Genomic DNA, 18021 nt, shown 5'->3' with positions numbered 1-18021 from the left:
ACTTATAAATAAAAAAAGTTCACGTGTATTACTTTTTACTTAGTATTACTTTTTACTCAATCGGATTGCAAATCTATTTTAAAATAAATAATGTTGATTTTATCTAAAATAGAACCAAATCAGTCTATTATAACTATTTATGCATATTAAAATAATTTTTTTATAATTTATACATTAAATAATTTACTTAAATATTTAACTTAATTTTATTTTTTTAATTTAAATTAAAAAAATACATGTTTTAAAATCTTAAACTTTTGATGAAGAGAATCAATTTAACTATAGAGAGAGAAGAATCGGAAAATAAAAAACAAAATTTTAAAAATGTAAAGATAAAGTTTTTATAGTAATTTTAAATTTTAATATTTTAGAAAATTAAAAAAGTATATTTTCCTTGTTAGTTATTCATAAATTTAATTATTCTGAAAATATTAATATTCACATTATATTTAAAATATATTATTAATATATTTTACATATTGTAACTTAATTTGTATATTTAAATCAAGTTTTTAAACTAAATAATACTTTTTTTAATAAAATAGAACAATATATTGTAATTTATTTATTTATATTAATAAAGAAACTAAATTCAATTTTAAGTTTGTATCCCATTCACCTAAACAAATTGGAAAAGTTTTAATTGCTAGATTTAAAAAAAAAGCTGAACTGAGTAAAAAAATAAATCATTTGGAAATCATTTGAATACAATTCTAAGAATGATGTCATAGTGACATAATACTAACCCTGATACAAAAAAAAAAAAAACATAGAAAAAACAAATAAATTGTGAAAAAATTAGAAAGAAATAAACAAAGATACTACAATATTACAATATGACATTTATAAAGATGTTAACTCCATGTTTATAAAAAATGTAATGGAAATATCTAGAATCGATTTAAAATAAAATGAGACTTAATTAAATAAAGAAAATTAGGACCAATATAATAATTAAACCGCGAAAGAAATAGTTTAACTCTGTATTTTTGTTTGTTTTAGTTTAGGGGATAAGAGGAGAAGATGAGATGAGGAAATACTGTTTCTTAGATTTCAGATAACCATTGCTTTTACATTTTGTTCTCACTTATTCCTTTGCAGACTTCAGTACCTTCACTCTCTTCTGTCCAGGTTCTCTCTTCTTCCTCTATTTACCGTTATCCGTTGGTGGTGAAGTTACCACCCTTGGTTTAGGCTACGGGATTCGCAAGGTACCGCGTGTTTAGGGAAGCACAAACTATAGTTTAGGGGATTGAAGTGGAATGCTATTGCAATTTAGCATATTAAGGTCATAGATTAGGTTATTGAAAGGAAAAACGATAATGCTTGTGAAAGTGAAACTTCAATTTCCAAGTGGGAAAATAAATTCTAGCTGTTGTGTGATTGCTGAGTATATATTACCGGTGGGAGGATAATTGTAAGAGTTGCATATGGAAAGAGACTGTTTATGGATTTGGGCATAAGACGTAAGTTTACTGCTGTGCTAGGACTTACCCTTTTATGAGTATGTATGATAAGTACTCTCAAGGTGTTGATGGGGAGGAACTTGAGGTGCTGAGAATGTGAGAGGTTGGTTTAATACCTTTTCACTTTTTTTTATTATAGGAAATTTTTTTACTTAAAAAAAAAAATTGTTCAATTCGAATAAATAGTCACGTAAAAGAGTAAAATGGTAAGATTTAGCGTACTCCTATAGAGAGAAAACACTGTAAACAGAGGGCACGGACAGTTAAGTTGTATTATGTTTTGGTGATGTTTGGCTTTGGTTTGATGCTGAAGCAATGGTATGCCAACATGGATTGGGATGTGAAATTGTTGAAATTTGGTTGAAGGTGGTATGATGAGTGTTGTAAAAATGTTAATCTCCTTAATGTGAGCAAAATTTGTTGAATGAAATCACTGTCATTGATGCTTTGAAACTATTTCAAGTTAATATAATTTACCACTTTTCAGCCTCATATCAACACATTGGACTAGGCTCTACACACACATAGCAACCCTGCGTAGAAGCATGGCAAGACTGGCGGCACTCCAACAGCACCTACTATCTTTCTCTCCCTTGACCCCCTCTCTTTCTGACTTAAGTGGAACCAGACTTCATGCTCAACATCAGGTCCCCGTCTCTCTAACTCTTTCTTCTTCATATTCTCTATATCATCATCAATATCATTTCATCCAATACCTGTCTCCTTTAATTCAATGTTCAATCCTTTGGTGTTTCTACACTAATTGCTGTGTGTGCATTTAGCAGCAGATGGTGAACATCATTGTATTATTCTATTGTATGTTTATATATTACTATTACTAGGTAAACTCAGCTGCACAATTCCTGTATTTGTCCTGTTGAGTTAATGTTTTCCACAAACTAAGTTAATAACTTGAAGAATTTATGCATCCATACCAAGTGATAATAAAACACATATACTCCTCCCTAACTCCCAGCATACTTTTCTTGGGTACAGTTGAAGAGAAAATTATGGCAGCCAAAAGGGACTCTCTGTGTCTCCGCATCAAGCACCAAGAATATCTTAAACATGGGAGGCACCAGGTTTATTGGAGTGTTTTTGTCTAGGCTCCTCGTCAAAGAGGGTCACCGAGTATGACTTACCCATTTTGCTTAACTCTACTAAGCCTGTGTCTGTTTTGAGGAATGATTTTTCGTTCCTCCGTGAATGCAATTCTTAGGAATCATATCTTTGAAAAACTTTTATACGTATGTTTGGTAATGCCATATAGTTCAAAATTACATTCCAAGGAATATTTGATGATAGAACATATGAATTTGGCAGGTGACTTTATTTACAAGAGGTAAAGCGCCTGTCACTCAACAATTGCCATGTGAATCAGACGGTGATTATGCTGATTTTTCTTCCAAGGTATCTAATTGCAAATCACCTTCTTGTAAGGCATGATGAGAATGTGTGTCTTTCATGAGCATTTACAACTTGTAGCATTTTTAATTTCCCAGATCTTGCATTTGAAAGGAGACAGGAAGGACTTTGAATTTGTAAAATTTGTCTGCTATATCCATAGAATGGGTGTGGACCAGATATTAGAAACCTTAGTCCAACCTGGGTGAACGTTTTGTCCTTTACCGTCCTTGCATGGTCCATCTACAACTTGGCTTTGATTTTATGCCTGCTAATATATAATCAGGCTAAAGCTTTTGCAGTTTCAAGAAGGAAAGCAGCATCTTTGATCTTATCAACCTACATTATCTCAAAGGTCGGTGTAGCACTGGCTCAGCAGTCTCCTGTGTTCCGTGAATACATAGATGCATTTGATGGTTATTCATTCCAGTACCCAGGGAGTTGGATTCAAGTCCGTGGTGCTGGGGCTGACATATTCTTCAGGGACCCTTTTGTTCTCGATGAAAATCTCTCTCTTGAAATTTCTTCACCTTCATCCTCCCAATACAAGAGTGTTGAAGATTTGGGTCCACCCCAAGAAGCTGGAAAGAAAGTGCTCAAACAATATCTAACTGAGTTTATGTCAACGAGACTCGGTGTTAGACGTGAATCAAATATTCTTTCAACTTCTTCAAGAGTAGCTGATGATGGCAAGTTGTACTATGAAGTTGAGGTTGGTTAACAATTACATTCAAATAATCAGTTGCATGAGTTTTTCTTTAGTCACAACACACCTCACAGTGATGATCATAGCATGTATTGCCAGATAAAACTAGTTGATACAATTATAAATGAAGTGCATAAGAAATTGGTAATAAAATCACTTTGGGTAAGTAATGCATCTCGAAGGCGTTCATAATTCATATGCCTTCTCACTCCTGATTGGAAAATCACATAATTGACTACTTGAATTTATTGTCTCCATGTTGCTAGGTAAACATAAAGTCATATGCAAACAACAATGAACTTGCTGTTATGCCACAAGACCGGGTGGCTCGTCTGGAATGGGACCGGAGGTACCTATCTGTTCTTGGAGTTGAAAACAACCAACTGTATGAGTTGAGATTGCAGGTGCCGGAAAATGTGTTTGCAGAGGAGGAAAGTGATCTTCGTAGAGTCATGGATTCGTTTCGAGTGAGCAAGATTGCTGCTTAGAACTAGAATGTTGGATGCATGAATATGCTCTTTGTTCTTGAAACATAATCTTATTTTTTTTTATTTCTTCTCAATTCTAAAAATCATTTTTCTCTAACTCTTCTTTGCCATAATCTGGGCTCTGTTGATTTTTTTGTTACAGTCTTATATTCATTTTCATATATATATATATATATATATATATATTTAAGTCTGTTTGAGAACATGACTTTTAACTTATGAGCTATTGTGGCGTGTCTCAATTATTCAAACCATCAGACTCGTCTCATCAATCTTTAAGCCACATCTAAAATAAGAATGTTAAACCAGTGTTGTGTTGAAAGTGACTTAATTTTATTCTATATAGTTGGAAAAGTGGAAGAAAACCAAATCAAGCTTTAGTTTAAGTAAACGAAAAAAAAAAAAAAAAAACTAATAACCAAGCTTAGGGTGTAATTAGGATAAGTCCATATTATAAGATTGGCATACGATGATAATGTTTGTTCAACTTCACTCCGTTACTCAAGTTCTTGCATGTGACAAAAAATTACATTGTGCTCAACAGAGAGGATCACTCATTCATCTAAGATCTTAAACCACACAATTCATTGTCAATGCTGCCAATCTTCGACGCGAGAAATAGATTCGTGATACAAGTCGCAAGATTCGTTCATAAACGCGGGCGATAAATCCACCACTAAATAATTTGAAACCAGAAGAGAACACTATCCAACTCTTTACAAATGAAACCGGTCGTGTAAATGAACAAAATTTCATGTCCAGAATCATTACAAGTCTTAGACAACTCAAGGGTAAATACACAATTATGACCTCACTTCAAATTCTCCTGCTCGAGTAAGAGCTCGAAACCCTTTATAAAAGCGGTAGGGTACAGACTTCATATCCAGTTTATCTATTTGTAGACCAGAGAGGGCAACACCCATAATCTTAAAACCCACTTGAAATGTGGGAAAGACGTGAAGGCGCTCCAATCCAGTCTCCAGCACCAATGTTCCTGTCATTGAAGGAGCTTTATCCTTTGGGATCCTACCAATGGACCAAGAGCATGTCTGTAGAAACAAAGAAACCTCCATCACAAAAAGAAGGACAAAGAAGTTATATCTGATTATTTTGACTTCCTGGAATCTACAGCAGATAGCAAAAGAAAGATTGGTGCTTAATAGGTACCTTGTCTGATAGTATGTTTACTATTCCATAATTTGAAGTCAGATCAGCTGATAAGATGCAAGAAGGAAGCTTAAACTGAACAGTTACGGAATCGATTGTCTTTCCAGGATCATTTCTTATTCCAACCAATATACTAAGACGGCATGTTCCAGCGTCTGAAGTCAACTGTGGCTTTACATATATCGGGGTGCTCTTCAATTTTCTAACTCTGAAAAATAAGGTGCCATGCAAACTTTCAGATAAATAGAAATTCGGGGATACCATTGAATGAAATTTAAGATTTATAATTATATCTTATTCATACAGACTTCTCAAATGAACGTTTCAAATCCTAATTCACACATCAAGAAAAAAGCTGGAGACCATACCTGTAACTCATGAGCTTAAACTGCCCATCAGGAGGCACGAATGAAAGAAATTGATGGGATTCCCAGGGCCGATATCTAACACAGGGATGGAACCTCACATCATCAAGGATTGCAGGATTTGAAAATGAAAGAGTCAAATCAGGAAGACCAGTGATACGGGAATTCACTTGAACCTCACCATTGATCTCACATTTCACCAGAACTCCGTCCCTGAACCAACAGAACTTTAGTAACGAGTATAACAGAAGCTGAAGGAACCGTGCACAAGATACTAACTACAAAGGAGTGTGAAGATGATCATTGAAAATTCTGCCCTAGCCACATAAAGTTCCACAAGTTCAAGCTTCCAAGCATCAGAAATATCCTGTTAAGCTTGTGAAAGGCTATGGAGGAAAATGGAAAGGAATAAAAGAAATCAAAGAAGAATCCAAAGATCACGGTTCTTCATCTCTTTGCTAGAAACGGAAGCCATGTTAATATGAAAAAGTATAGGAATTTTTGTTATCCATTATCCTTTGATTGTTACATCTCTGTCACATACCAAGTTATTTATTAAACATAATGAATGACCCATATTTGAATGATTTGAAATTTATCTAGCATCTTTGCCTAAATGGTTTTATTGGAAATGTGATGTTATGCATGCATGTGAATATGTGTATATACACAAGACATAAAGCTTTGCAGAGCTACATCCCCAATTGCTGAGTCAATGTCATTGTACTATTTCAAGGATATTCAGCTTGCAATATAAGGAGTGATAAAACGGATTTCAATCAAGGAAAAGAAGATTGAGTGAGTGTCAAAGCAGACGACGGAAGAAAAGGAAAATTTACACTACTAAGTTGTACAGTGACCTAACAACAACAACAAAGCCTTATCTCACTAAATGAGATTGGCTAAATGAATCGCACATCATTTGCCTCGGTTAAGGACTACAGTTTCAGAAGTTATACATTAACCTATCCTAGAAATAAGATTTCACTGTTAATGTATTATAGTTTTGCTGCTTGTAAAGGCAAAAGTCCAACACATAGTTTCTTCTGCTTGTGGCCTCAGATTCAAAATTTTCTATGAAAAACAATGTCCAAAGGAACCTACCCAAAATAGATTCAATATGAAATTTTTAACTTTCCAAGTTTAGCCAAAATAACTAACAAATAACACCATAATTAAAAAATATCAAAACACCAAAAAATTATCTCTGTTCGGAAGTGAAAGACAACAATTCGAGAAGATGGACCTGTTTATTGTTGCATCCATTTCTTCTACAAGATCTACATAAATTTCATTGTTGGCATACTTTGCGTCCGCTGTTCTCCAGGGAACAAGAGATGCAGTGGCACCTGGGAGGGTGTCACTCACATTGGAGCTGCTGCCAGTCACAACACTTAAGACTTTGCTAACAATATTTGGTGGGGCTATCATCTCTCGCAGGATGTTGGGCTCTGTAGTTAGCGGGAAGCCATTGTCTATCATCTCATCCAGAAGCTACAATAACATAACAACTTTACATCTAGACAACAAATCGATAGGGGTAAAATGCAAAACAACATTTTGTCAACTGTTAATACCTCGTACACAATGATAAAGTTGTCTTTGATCAAGTCTTCATTCAATCCCCCAAGATATTCACTGAGAACATCAGCTACCCTACAAAGGAACTAAAATCAGATGGTTAAAAAAACAAATGCAGCATCATTGGCTCATGAGTTGCAAATATATGGGAAGATACATACCTCAGTGGCCATCAATGGGGGCATTTCGACTTGTGCGCAGGCCAAAAAGGTGATTCCCTCGCGAAAAACTTGGAATAGATAATGCGTGGGGGAAGCAATAACTGGTTGTTGCTACACAGAGAAGAACAGAGAAGGTAAACAAAAATAAAAGGTAGAGAAAAAATGAAACAGTTGGGAATGAAAATGAAAACCTTGAAAGAATCAGGTTGAGAAATGGCTTGGTCCCAGAACCAGGCACATATTGAGCGATCTACGCGGTGCCCACAAAGCTGTTTCTCTAGCATTACCTCTCTAAGGAATCCAATTTTCAGAGTCGTCAAATTAAAGTGGAAATTTAAATTTGAAATCGGAAATTGAGAAAATTGGAATTAACTTGTTCTGAAAATCCTAGAGCGAGTAAGGGAATTGCGTGAATCTTACCCAGAATCGGACAGAAGAAATATGCACTGCAACATTTCTCTTTCTCACTCAAAATCAGAGCGGAGAAAGAAAGGAAGGGAAGAGAGAAAAAAAGGGGAGGAAGACAGTGATGATTGTAATAATTAAATCGAAAAGTTAATAAGGTTTGAGAAAGGAAAAGTTTGTGATGAAGAGAGTTTCCATCAATTCACCGAGGTACGTTACTTTCGTCGTCCTTCACTTGACACACCATTCATCACTGCCAATCCGTAACATTTCTCAACTAAAATTAATACTTCAATTTCAAGTGATAAAAAGAATGTAATTAATACACACAAACAGTGTATACACAGACATAAAACAGAAAAAAAGAGTGTAATTAGACAGCTTGTGTAAAAACTAATTGCAATATTAGCTAATTAAAATCACTATACATGTAATTTATAAGTAATTATTATAAAAATCATTATTTTTTTTTAACTTACATGACGATTTAAAATTCAACAATAATATAGAAATATTTGTATTGTTAGTGTAATTAAATCATATTCCATAATAAAAAAAACTAAAGTAAACTAAATTGTAACTCATTATTGAATAATTGAACTCGCTGAGCATCATTAAGATGTGTGACCAAAATAATCTCAACAGAAATTTGTCAATGTATACTTTTTTTATTAAAATGATATAGGAATTACTTTATGTATTTGTTTCTATTAAAATGTATTAAGAATTGATATTTGTTGGTGAAAAGGAATATCTTGAACTCTAAATGGCACATGAAATAATCTTAGAAAAATAATGTGTAAAATGTAATTCAATTATGTATTTGAAAATACAAAATAAAAAACATATTTTTGATTGTCCATTCTATTCCTGAAGAAGAAGGTGCCGGCCAAGGTGGAGGAAGGAGCTTTGGTGGAGATAGAGAAAAAAAAATGGAGGTTGAGGAAGAAGGGGAAGAAGAATGTGCTGGTGGAGAAGGAGAAGTTGCGTTTTGGGCCGTACATGTCTAGCCCAATTCTTATGGGTAGGGCCCATAAAAAAATGTTTAGTATTTCTTTTTACTTTGTAGCACACGGAAGCTATTGATGTAATTCATCATGTGTGTTGTTGTTCTTAGCTTGGAATCTCAAACATGAATTTTCTCTTGCATAGGAACAACATATATATGTCTAGGTACATTCACGTCGCATGAGAAGTGGTGAGCAATGATCTAAGTGCTGCAATTTTATGTTGTAATAAATAAATGGATTAATATTATATATATATATATATATATATATATATATATATATATATATATATATATATATGGTTTGAGAAAAAACGAATGAATGTAAAAGAGGAGGGGAATGAGGGGCTGTGGATGCAGATGGAGTAGGGTCGTTGTCTTATCATAAGCAAAGAAGAGGTGGGTGAGGGAAACCAGAACCACTTCAAATTTCAGCCCCATAACTTTTGACTACACTCTACACACACACACGCACATAGCAAAGCTGTGTGGAGAGAAACATGGCAAGAATGGTGGCACTCCAACAGAACCAACTATCTTTCTCTCCCTTGGCCTCCTCTCTTTCTGACTTCAGTGGAACCAGACTTCATACTCAACTTCAGGTCCTCCTCTCTCTAATTCTTTCTTCCTAATATTCCATCTTCAATCTTTTTTCTCTTTCTACACTACTTCCTGTCTCTGCATTTACCACCACATGCTGAACACCATTGTATTATTCTATTCTACCTTTATATTACTAGGTAAACCCAGTTGCACAATTCCTGTATTTGTTCTTTTGAGTTGAATTGAGTTAACTTTTTCCACAAACTTTGAGTTAATAATTTGAAGAATCTAAGCATCCAAGTGATAAATAAAACCCATATGCTCCATCCCTAACTCCCAGCTTGCTTTGTTTTGCGTACAGTTTAAGAGAAAATCATGGCAGCCAAAAGGGTCTTTCTATGTCTCTGCATCAAGCACCAAGAAAATCCTCATCATGGGAGGCACCAGGTTTATTGGAGTGTTTTTGTCTAGGCTCCTTGTCAAAGAGGGTCACCAGGTATCACTTACCCATTTCGCGTTAACTCTTCTACACCTGTTTTTGTTCTGTGGAATGATTTTTTAATTCATACGTTAATGCATTTCTAAGGAATCATATCTTTGAAAAGCTTTTATATAATATGTTTGGTAATGTCGTATAGTTCAAAATTACATTCCAAGGAATATTTTTTACGATAGAACATATGAATTTGACAGGTCACTTTATTTACGAGAGGTAAAGCGCCTGTGACTCAACAATTGCCAGGTGAATCAGACGGTGATTATGCTGATTTTTCTTCCAAGGTATCTAATTGCAAATTAAATATCGAATTCACCTTCTTGTAAGGCATGATGAGAATGTGTGTCTTTCATTAGCATTTACAATTTGTAGCATTTTTAATTTCCCAGATCTTGCATTTGAAAGGAGACAGGAAGGACTTTGAATTTGTAAAATCCAGTCTCTCAGCTGTGGGGTACGATGTTGTTTATGACATAAATGGTATGCAAATTCCTACATGTTCACACCTTCTGTGCATATTGTTTTCCTACAATTCCATTATTTTATTTTTCTCTTTAGGTTCAAGTCGTGATTTTTCATAACTTTTCTCTCATGAGACTCATAAAATTTTCGGCATGTTCCAGGACGAGAGGCAGATGAAGTTGAACCCATACTGGATGCTCTGCCTAATCTGGAACAGTAAGCTGCCTAAACTGTCTTTCATATAACATAAAACCAGATTGTCACTGTTCAACTTACAAATGAGTTACCTAGTCAACTGAATTTTAAGAATAAATTTGATTGCACTTCAAGCGAGAAAATGTCTCTGGTAATATTTTGTACTATGCCTCTAATCTCCATTTTGTCTATAACTTTCCCATTGTCAGGTTTATTTACTGTTCTTCAGCTGGTGTCTATCTCAAATCTGATCTATTACCTCATGCAGAGGTCAGTTACGTTTTAACATGTATATCTTCCTGTAATTTCAGAAATTTGCAGTGACTTGCCTTTAATCACTCATATCTCTCTTTGCAGTATAATTAATTTGAGTTTCCATTTAACTCCTTGCTTCCTGTGATAGACTGATGCAGTTGATCCTAAGAGTAGGCACAAGGGAAAGCTTGAGACAGAAAGTTTGCTACAATCAAAGGGTGTTAACTGGACTTCTATAAGGCCAGTTTACATCTATGGACCCTTGAACTACAACCCTGTTGAAGAGTGGTTCTTCCATAGATTGAAAGCTGGTCGCCCAATTCCTATCCCTAGCTCAGGAATACAAATAACACAACTTGGTCATGTTAAGGTATTGAATTCGTTATGTTATTGTTCTTAGCTCATCATATTCATTAGAGTTTTTTTTACCATGCCTACTATGTTCCATCTTTCTGCAATTTGGTTCAACGTACGTTATCTGCAGTGCCTTCTTTGGATGGCTTTGAAGATTATAGTAAATGGTCTTATGTAAATGAAACTAACTTGTTACAGACTATTACGGACCTTCTCTAATATTATCTTGAAACGTTCATTTAGACATAACTGGTGTAACTAATCTATGGCTAACGTTTTATATTCCATAATAGCATCTGATTTAACTAATCTGTAGCTAACTTTTTATACTCCTAATAGCATGATAGTTTGTAACATTTTTGTGATTTTGGCTGAAATATGGTTCAATCATGACAGGATTTGGCAACAGCTTTCGTTAAGGTTCTTGGTAATGACAAGGCCAGCAAGGAAGTATTCAACATCTCGGGAGAGAAATATGTCACATTTGATGGATTAGCAAGAGCGTGTGCTAAGGTAAGTTATTCATTCCTTGTCATTTATAATGTCAAACATTCACATTTGAGACATATTTTACTAATATAATTTTTGTTTGTTTTGTCATTTTTCAGGCTGGTGGATTCCCAGAGCCAGAGATCGTTCACTACAACCCTAAAGATTATGATTTTGGGAAAAAGAAGTCATTTCCATTCCGTGACCAGGTGAAACAACAACACGAATCAGATAGAATGAGGAAAAAGTGTCTGTAACTTATATAGTTTATTAAAAAAATGACATCATTATACAGTCTAATGATATTTAAAAGTTTTTAAACTCATGACGTTTGAAAGCTGAAACATAGCTGGGACGTCTCTTTGCCGACATAACATTAACAAAAGAAAATGAATGCGTGCAGTTTCTCCATTGGCGAAATTATGATGAATAATAACATTGTTGTTTTATTTTCTTTATTGTGCAGCATTTCTTTGCATCGGTTGATAAAGCAAAGAGCGTACTTGGGTGGGAACCTGAATTTGACCTTGTAGAAGGTCTTGCAGACTCATATAACCTGGACTTTGGCAGAGGAACATTCCGGAAAGAGGCTGATTTCTCAACAGATGACATTATTCTTGGCAAGAGTCTTGTTGGTGTATAAACTTTTCTATCAATTTTCAGTAATTCATGTATATTTATAAAATCTGTTCGGATTTGCTACAATATGAAGTTCTGAAATATACATGAGCCTTTGAATATTAATTTTGTCTTAATTTTATTATGCTGATGGAAAATGGATTAAAACAAAATAAATGGTGATCTGACTTTAAGACCTTATCAACCACGTATTTGAGTTGAAGTTTTGAAGTGTTTCTTAAGAAACTCGTCCATGAATACTACATTGTGGTCCCTATCCACAATCCTCAGCTACTATCCCGACCATTATACACACTTCACCACCACATGTAATTGGCAATCCATCACATAACATACATACAAAAACATTTTTTTCTTGTAAATGTCAATGTTGATAGCATAAAGAAAAAAAGGACAATATATATATATATATATATATATATCCGTAATAACGGACTTGCAAAATGAATCTGTTTATCATAAAGGGATTCGTTGTCTCTGACTCTGCTTCAACTTAATTGTTATTTGATCAAGTAAAGTTATGTCTTGGTTGGAGTGGGAATAGCATTTCTCTTCGGCATGTCCATGGAGTTTTGAAAAATCCAAACATCTCAGAAATAGAGAAAAAGATAGAAATTTATCAAAAGAACCGCACTCCTTCGTATACATCAGGAGTCCATTGATGAGAAGGGACTGGGAAAAGCTTAAACCCAATTCCTACAGTGATGAATAAAAGTGTAGTGTGTGTTTTTTTTGTCTTCAAGTTATAATAACAAATAGATCTCATTTGTAACCTAAATTATAAAATATTTAACTTTCACTCTTTATGAAGTTATCTAAAATATTTTTTCTAATAAATGACGTGGAATTTTTTCAAATGATGAATAGAGTTCTTTAATAAACTATAACATAATCTTTACATATTGTTTATTAAGGAAAATATTTTTCATAACTTTATAAAAAGTATTTTATAAATTTAATTTAAAGACTAATTTTATACCAATTTAAAGAAAAAAATATGTTTAACCCATAGAAAAATTATTTTAAATGTCCGTAACATATAAAGGATATACATACTTTATTGGCATTGTTAAACAAAAAAAATCTTGTCTCATACCGTAACTAACAATAGAAAGAAAAATGTGGTTTATAAACAATTATAGTATAACTAAAGCTCATAATAAATATAATATAAATATATAAATATTTTATACACTTAAATGATATTTTATATTTATGACAAGAAAAAGTTATACAATTTGACATAAAGTTAAATTCATTTTTAAATATTGAAATTTAATTTTATATCTATATCTATCTATCTATCTATATATATATATATATATATATATATATATATATATATATATATATATATATATATATATATATATATATATATATATCAAATACCTTTTATAAGTAATAGCGAATTAGTAGGAAAATGTTTTTATTAAATGAGAAAAAGATTACTATATTTTAATGAATAAATCTCGATATTTACTTAAAAAAAATAGAATTTCTTGTAAGTATATAACTTGTAATACGTATTTTTATGTACATATTTCAATTCACTTTTTTTTCCTCACTTTTAATTTATTATTCTAATCATTATTAGATCATTATATTACATTACTAAAAAAAATAAAAAAAATTAAAATAGATGGTTTAACAGTGAACGACATAATAGATTAAAACTAAGTAAAAGAATAATAAGTTAAAATATATTTTTCTATATATTAAGTATGGTTTTGAGTATTATTTTAAATGTCGTTGGTATTTTAAAGTTAAAAAATATATTGTTTGACAAAAAATTATGATAAAACAAATCTAGTGGGATTCCTTATACAAGAACAGATGTTTATGATTTTTTTTTATCAGTGGTTAATGTCTCTTAAGAAAAAAAATGTTTTAAATGAAATAATAAAGAAAATACTTTTAAATTATATTTCTATATCGGTCATTACAATTTATAGGATTTTATGTGTGAAGTGTTAACGGGAATTTATAAAGCTGTAACTTTTTTAGTAAGATTTAGTAAGAGTATTTCTGTGGTAGATGAAACTCATTATCATTTTAACATATTATGTGCTCTTTTAAATTTTAACACATAAATAATTATTTTTAAAAATATATAATCAAAACTAATAAAAGATTAAATTTTAAATAATTAAAATAAAATAGTGTAGTGTCTTTTGATAGTTTTATATAAAATACTTGTGACACTTTAAAATTAAAATAAACAGTTCAATTAGACACTCATAACTTATGATGCTCTAAAATGGATTCTTCTTACCATAGCAAGTTTTCTCACAACAATCTCTACATTTTTAAATAAGAGAGAAAAATAAAAATAAATTTGAATATATTTAATGTATATAAGAAGTTATTAAAATTATAAACTTCTCGATCACACATTTATTTGAATACATTTTTTTTACCATGATTATACGGATTGAATCCAAACTTTCATACATTTTTTTTCGATATCACAACTAAAGTAAGTGTTTTGGGTTTTGGTGATGTTTACGTACAGAAAGGAATTATCATAGAACATAGAACATTTATTCAAATGGTTTTCAGCTTTTGTACATACATATTTAATTTGTGTCTTTACATCAGGGATCGTAACCAAAACAAAGTAATCACGATTTAAGGAGAACAAAGAAAATCTTGCTTTAATCTCCGAAAATCACTCCTATATCATAGAAAGATAAGTAGGGTCACAAATCTCCCAGAAAAAAGGAAAATAAAAGAAGAAAATCCAGAAACTTCTGGAAAGTCATTATTGACTGCTTTATTTATCGACAAGATAAAGAAGTTAATAACGAAACAGAATAGTAATTAAAATTAAAAGTCACAAAGACAACGGAATATTCTCAAATTCCCTTGCTTTCTTACCTGTGAATTTGTTGAAGCCAATTATAGTTATTCCGTTAGTCCAACCTAATTAACCATACAATCTAAACTAGCAACGGGAAAACCCAAAAATTGTAGACTTTTCATTTTAACACAAAAACCAAACCATTCAGATATCCAATATTTTAATGGTCGGTTGGGGCGAAAAGTTCACAAACATTATCGTCAAAAGAAATATAGAATAATTTAATGTTATATTTCATTTCATTATCCTCAAATCTTAGTTAAGTGTACAATGATGACCTAATTATGTTTGAGTTGGTCATGCTTTTAGACCAACTAACCAAACCAGAAAAAACGTCCATGCGCCCAACCATTGTTGATCCAACGAGATACATAATGACCACGTGGCGCTACGAGGCTTTACATGTTGCCGACACATATTGCACCGTAGAGAAACACATTGGGGGCTAGACACGCATGGATTTTATGGACCCCACCAAAAAATAAGTAATTATTATTTAATTAAAAAGGAAATAGTGTAGGTAATGAGTTGCCACGTGGAATAAATGTTGACGTGGCAGAAGCAAAAGTTGGACCCAGGGTAAATATGCACGCACCTCACCTGAGAGGTGTTGTTTATTAAGGACAGTCGTTTAATGGGAAGCCACGTGTGTTGTGACTGTCCACGTGGCTCGCTGTGAGGTGACTTTGATGGAGAAAAATAGGTTACTCACGTAGGGGTAGTAGGGCCCAGTCGGTGATGATATCCTATTGCTTGGGCGGTGGCAGTTAACCCGAAAAACTATATAATATAACTATATCTGTCTTTCCACTTTACAAATTCTTAATAATAAAATGTTTAATTTTATATTCTTTTAATCTCTTGCTTAAGTTAACATAAAATAAAATTATGTGACGGAAAAGACCACTACTCTGAAAAAACTTTCCTTAAGGTGAATCAAGATAATTTGAGAAATACTTGCAAACTATATGTTTATGGAACAAAATATAAGATATTATGATCAAGGAATTTTGGTTGATTGTTAACCACTTGGTAATTTTCTATGATGCAAATCAAACACTAATAACTTTAAAGAAAACATGCCATATAAATAATCCTAAAAAGAGAGGAAAAAAAATATTACAACAATAGCAAAAAAGAAAAGAAGAAACGTAAAAGCCTCAAGTAACTTTTGTTTCACCACATAGTGTACCTATAAGCATTAAAAACAAATATGTTGTTACCTATATATATATATATATATATATATATAACCAAAAGTTTATAAATTTTTTACATTATTTCGGTTCTTCCTTGGAGAACTAAATCTTCACACTGTAAAAAAAATCAAGAAATTAAGAGAAAATGTTAATTGTATAATGTTATAAGAATAAATAAAATACCTAATACCTCATCAGCAATGTTGCTCTCGTATTATTTGTTGAATAAACTGTTTATGCTTGAAATATGTGAATGTGAATGAGGCGTGTCCAAAACTGCACCAATGTAGGACAGATACTTATAAACTTTAAGCCAAACATGTCATTTATAAATTATCCAAATATATTTGGTTGCTTCCTTAGAAAGTTAATCTAGAAAAAAAAAGATGATAAAAAAAAATAACAAAAACATTGTGACAATATCATTCATTATATATATCTTTGTTGAACTTTTGTATCAATAGCGTAAGAGTCAAGTAATCTTTGTACGTCATATAAAACTTTGTAATTATTATTTATCACTTCTACTTAACATTAATGAAATAGTTAGACCAACCTTAACTTTTCGATGTCGGGCCACTACTAAAACTTAATTTTAAATAAGAAATAACTCCTTATTTGTAATAAGAAAGAATTCCTTATGTTCCTGTCAATAACTTTGACCGGGTCATAAAAATGAATGTTGGAACTGACAATCATATAGTATGATAAGTATTACATATGTTTTAGCAAAAAAAGAAAAAAAAAATCAATGCCACTTTGTTGGTAAGAAATTAAAAGAAACCTGCTTAATTATAACAACTATTGTTTGTATTTTACCTTATGATATTACTAATTTACCAAGATTGTTCATATATATTTTACTATTATAAAATTCAATTATTTAAAAAAAAATCTTTATCTTTTACTACTTTAAAATTAAATTGCTGATATAAAAAAACTACTAAAAATTAAAAGAAAATTATTTTTAGTTTTTCTAGTAAACTCTTTTAATGAGACGCTCATTCGAATAAGGCCGAAACTATAGCTGAAATTCAGAATAGAACATTTTCTCATACACACAGAGCGAGGAAGTCCTGAGACAGAGAATACTAGAAAAAGAATAATACTCTGGACAAATAAAGATCAAGAAAGTTAGTTGACAAGGAAATTATAAAATTTAGAATTTTAGTTTTAATTTCCGTAGAATATTTTTTTATCTATTTTTAATCCTACATAGATTTTAGTAGGTGTTATGTTACGTACTTATAACGATCATTTGATTTTTTATGTTTATATTAGAAATATAAAAAAACAGTAACATTTAATTTTTAAAAGTTAAAAAACAAAAATATTTATTAAAGTTTTTTCACTCAGTTATTTAGAAGATTTCTTATTATAATATTTGTACATTACTTATCTAATATAATTCTTTCCTTACAGAACTTTTAATATTTTCATAATCTTGTTTTTTATGGTCCAAATAGTTATTTTTAAAAATAGTAACTCAGATAAAATGCTATTAATAATCCGATTTATTTTGTAATTAGTATTTTATAGGTAATAACAATTAATTTGATCGCGAAACAATTACACAATCAGATTCATTATGTAATTATTATTTAATTAATAACAATTTATTTGATCATGAAATAATTACGGAAATTTTAAATTATTGTTTCTTGTAAAAAAAAATATTTTTCTTTTAATGACTTTTCAACTTCGTTAGTCAAAACCAAAACCTAGTTATTTTAAAGTGGCTAAAAATGTGTTTAAGGTAATTTTTGTAAAATTA

The 18021-nt window shown here is 31.6% G+C and overlaps 3 protein-coding genes across 5 annotated transcripts; 2 read left to right on the top strand and 1 right to left on the bottom strand.

Moving 5' to 3' along the window:
* Window positions 1–973: 973 nt before the first annotated feature.
* PPD1 (Photosystem II reaction center PsbP family protein) lies at window positions 974–4161 on the top strand. Of its 3 annotated transcripts, none has more exons than XM_028071264.2 (6): window positions 974–1131; window positions 1954–2113; window positions 2463–2597; window positions 2790–2876; window positions 3157–3582; window positions 3843–4161. In XM_028071264.2, the coding sequence occupies exons 2-6, from the start codon at window positions 2012–2014 to the stop codon at window positions 4062–4064; spliced, it is 972 nt and encodes a 323-aa protein (XP_027927065.1). In that variant the 5' UTR covers window positions 974–1131; window positions 1954–2011; the 3' UTR covers window positions 4065–4161. The 3 variants fall into 3 exon arrangements, with proteins under 3 accessions (XP_027927065.1, XP_085530831.1, XP_085530832.1); XM_085674705.1 differs by having other exon boundaries at window positions 996–1211; XM_085674706.1 differs by lacking the exon at window positions 974–1131 and adding an exon at window positions 1229–1569.
* A 547-nt stretch (window positions 4162–4708) lies between these two features.
* LOC114184013 (AP-3 complex subunit mu-like) lies at window positions 4709–8025 on the bottom strand. The gene is made up of 8 exons (XM_028071242.2): window positions 7759–8025; window positions 7530–7629; window positions 7339–7449; window positions 7174–7263; window positions 6843–7090; window positions 5600–5809; window positions 5232–5439; window positions 4709–5113 (listed from the first exon to the last, which is right to left on the bottom strand). Exons 1-8 carry the CDS (start codon window positions 7791–7793, stop codon window positions 4868–4870), a joined length of 1248 nt encoding a protein of 415 aa, XP_027927043.2. The 5' UTR covers window positions 7794–8025; the 3' UTR covers window positions 4709–4867.
* A 1041-nt stretch (window positions 8026–9066) lies between these two features.
* Window positions 9067–12290, top strand: CRB (chloroplast RNA binding protein). The gene is made up of 10 exons (XM_028071251.2): window positions 9067–9354; window positions 9657–9791; window positions 9989–10075; window positions 10181–10271; window positions 10415–10469; window positions 10658–10718; window positions 10852–11073; window positions 11454–11570; window positions 11666–11755; window positions 12013–12290. The coding sequence occupies exons 1-10, from the start codon at window positions 9253–9255 to the stop codon at window positions 12187–12189; spliced, it is 1137 nt and encodes a 378-aa protein (XP_027927052.1). The 5' UTR covers window positions 9067–9252; the 3' UTR covers window positions 12190–12290.
* Window positions 12291–18021: the final 5731 nt, after the last annotated feature.

This window comes from Vigna unguiculata, chromosome 1 (genome assembly GCF_037176805.1).
Source record: "Vigna unguiculata cultivar grain cowpea cultivar isolate G323 ecotype 2 chromosome 1, ASM3717680v1, whole genome shotgun sequence".
Lineage (NCBI taxonomy): Eukaryota > Viridiplantae > Streptophyta > Magnoliopsida > Fabales > Fabaceae > Vigna > Vigna unguiculata.
This window is presented reverse-complemented; position numbering and strand designations above follow the sequence as displayed.

Excerpts from the sequence above, each read along its gene's own strand:
- PPD1 (XM_028071264.2), top strand. The coding sequence starts at position 2,012 with ATGGCAAGACTGGCGGCACTCCAACAGCACCTACTATCTTTCTCTCCC. Across the intron at positions 2,598-2,789 it reads TCGTCAAAGAGGGTCACCGA|GTGACTTTATTTACAAGAGG; the intron begins GTATGACTTACC and ends TGAATTTGGCAG. Across the intron at positions 2,877-3,156 it reads ATGCTGATTTTTCTTCCAAG|GCTAAAGCTTTTGCAGTTTC; the intron begins GTATCTAATTGC and ends ATATATAATCAG.
- LOC114184013 (XM_028071242.2), bottom strand. The coding sequence starts at position 7,793 with ATGTTGCAGTGCATATTTCTTCTGTCCGATTCTGG. Across the intron at positions 5,810-6,842 it reads ATGGATGCAACAATAAACAG|GGACGGAGTTCTGGTGAAAT; the intron begins GTCCATCTTCTC and ends CTGTTGGTTCAG. Across the intron at positions 5,114-5,231 it reads TAAACATACTATCAGACAAG|ACATGCTCTTGGTCCATTGG; the intron begins GTACCTATTAAG and ends TTGTTTCTACAG.
- CRB (XM_028071251.2), top strand. The coding sequence starts at position 9,253 with ATGGCAAGAATGGTGGCACTCCAACAGAACCAACTATCTTTCTCTCCC. Across the intron at positions 10,719-10,851 it reads ATCTATTACCTCATGCAGAG|ACTGATGCAGTTGATCCTAA; the intron begins GTCAGTTACGTT and ends TTCCTGTGATAG. Across the intron at positions 11,571-11,665 it reads TAGCAAGAGCGTGTGCTAAG|GCTGGTGGATTCCCAGAGCC; the intron begins GTAAGTTATTCA and ends GTCATTTTTCAG.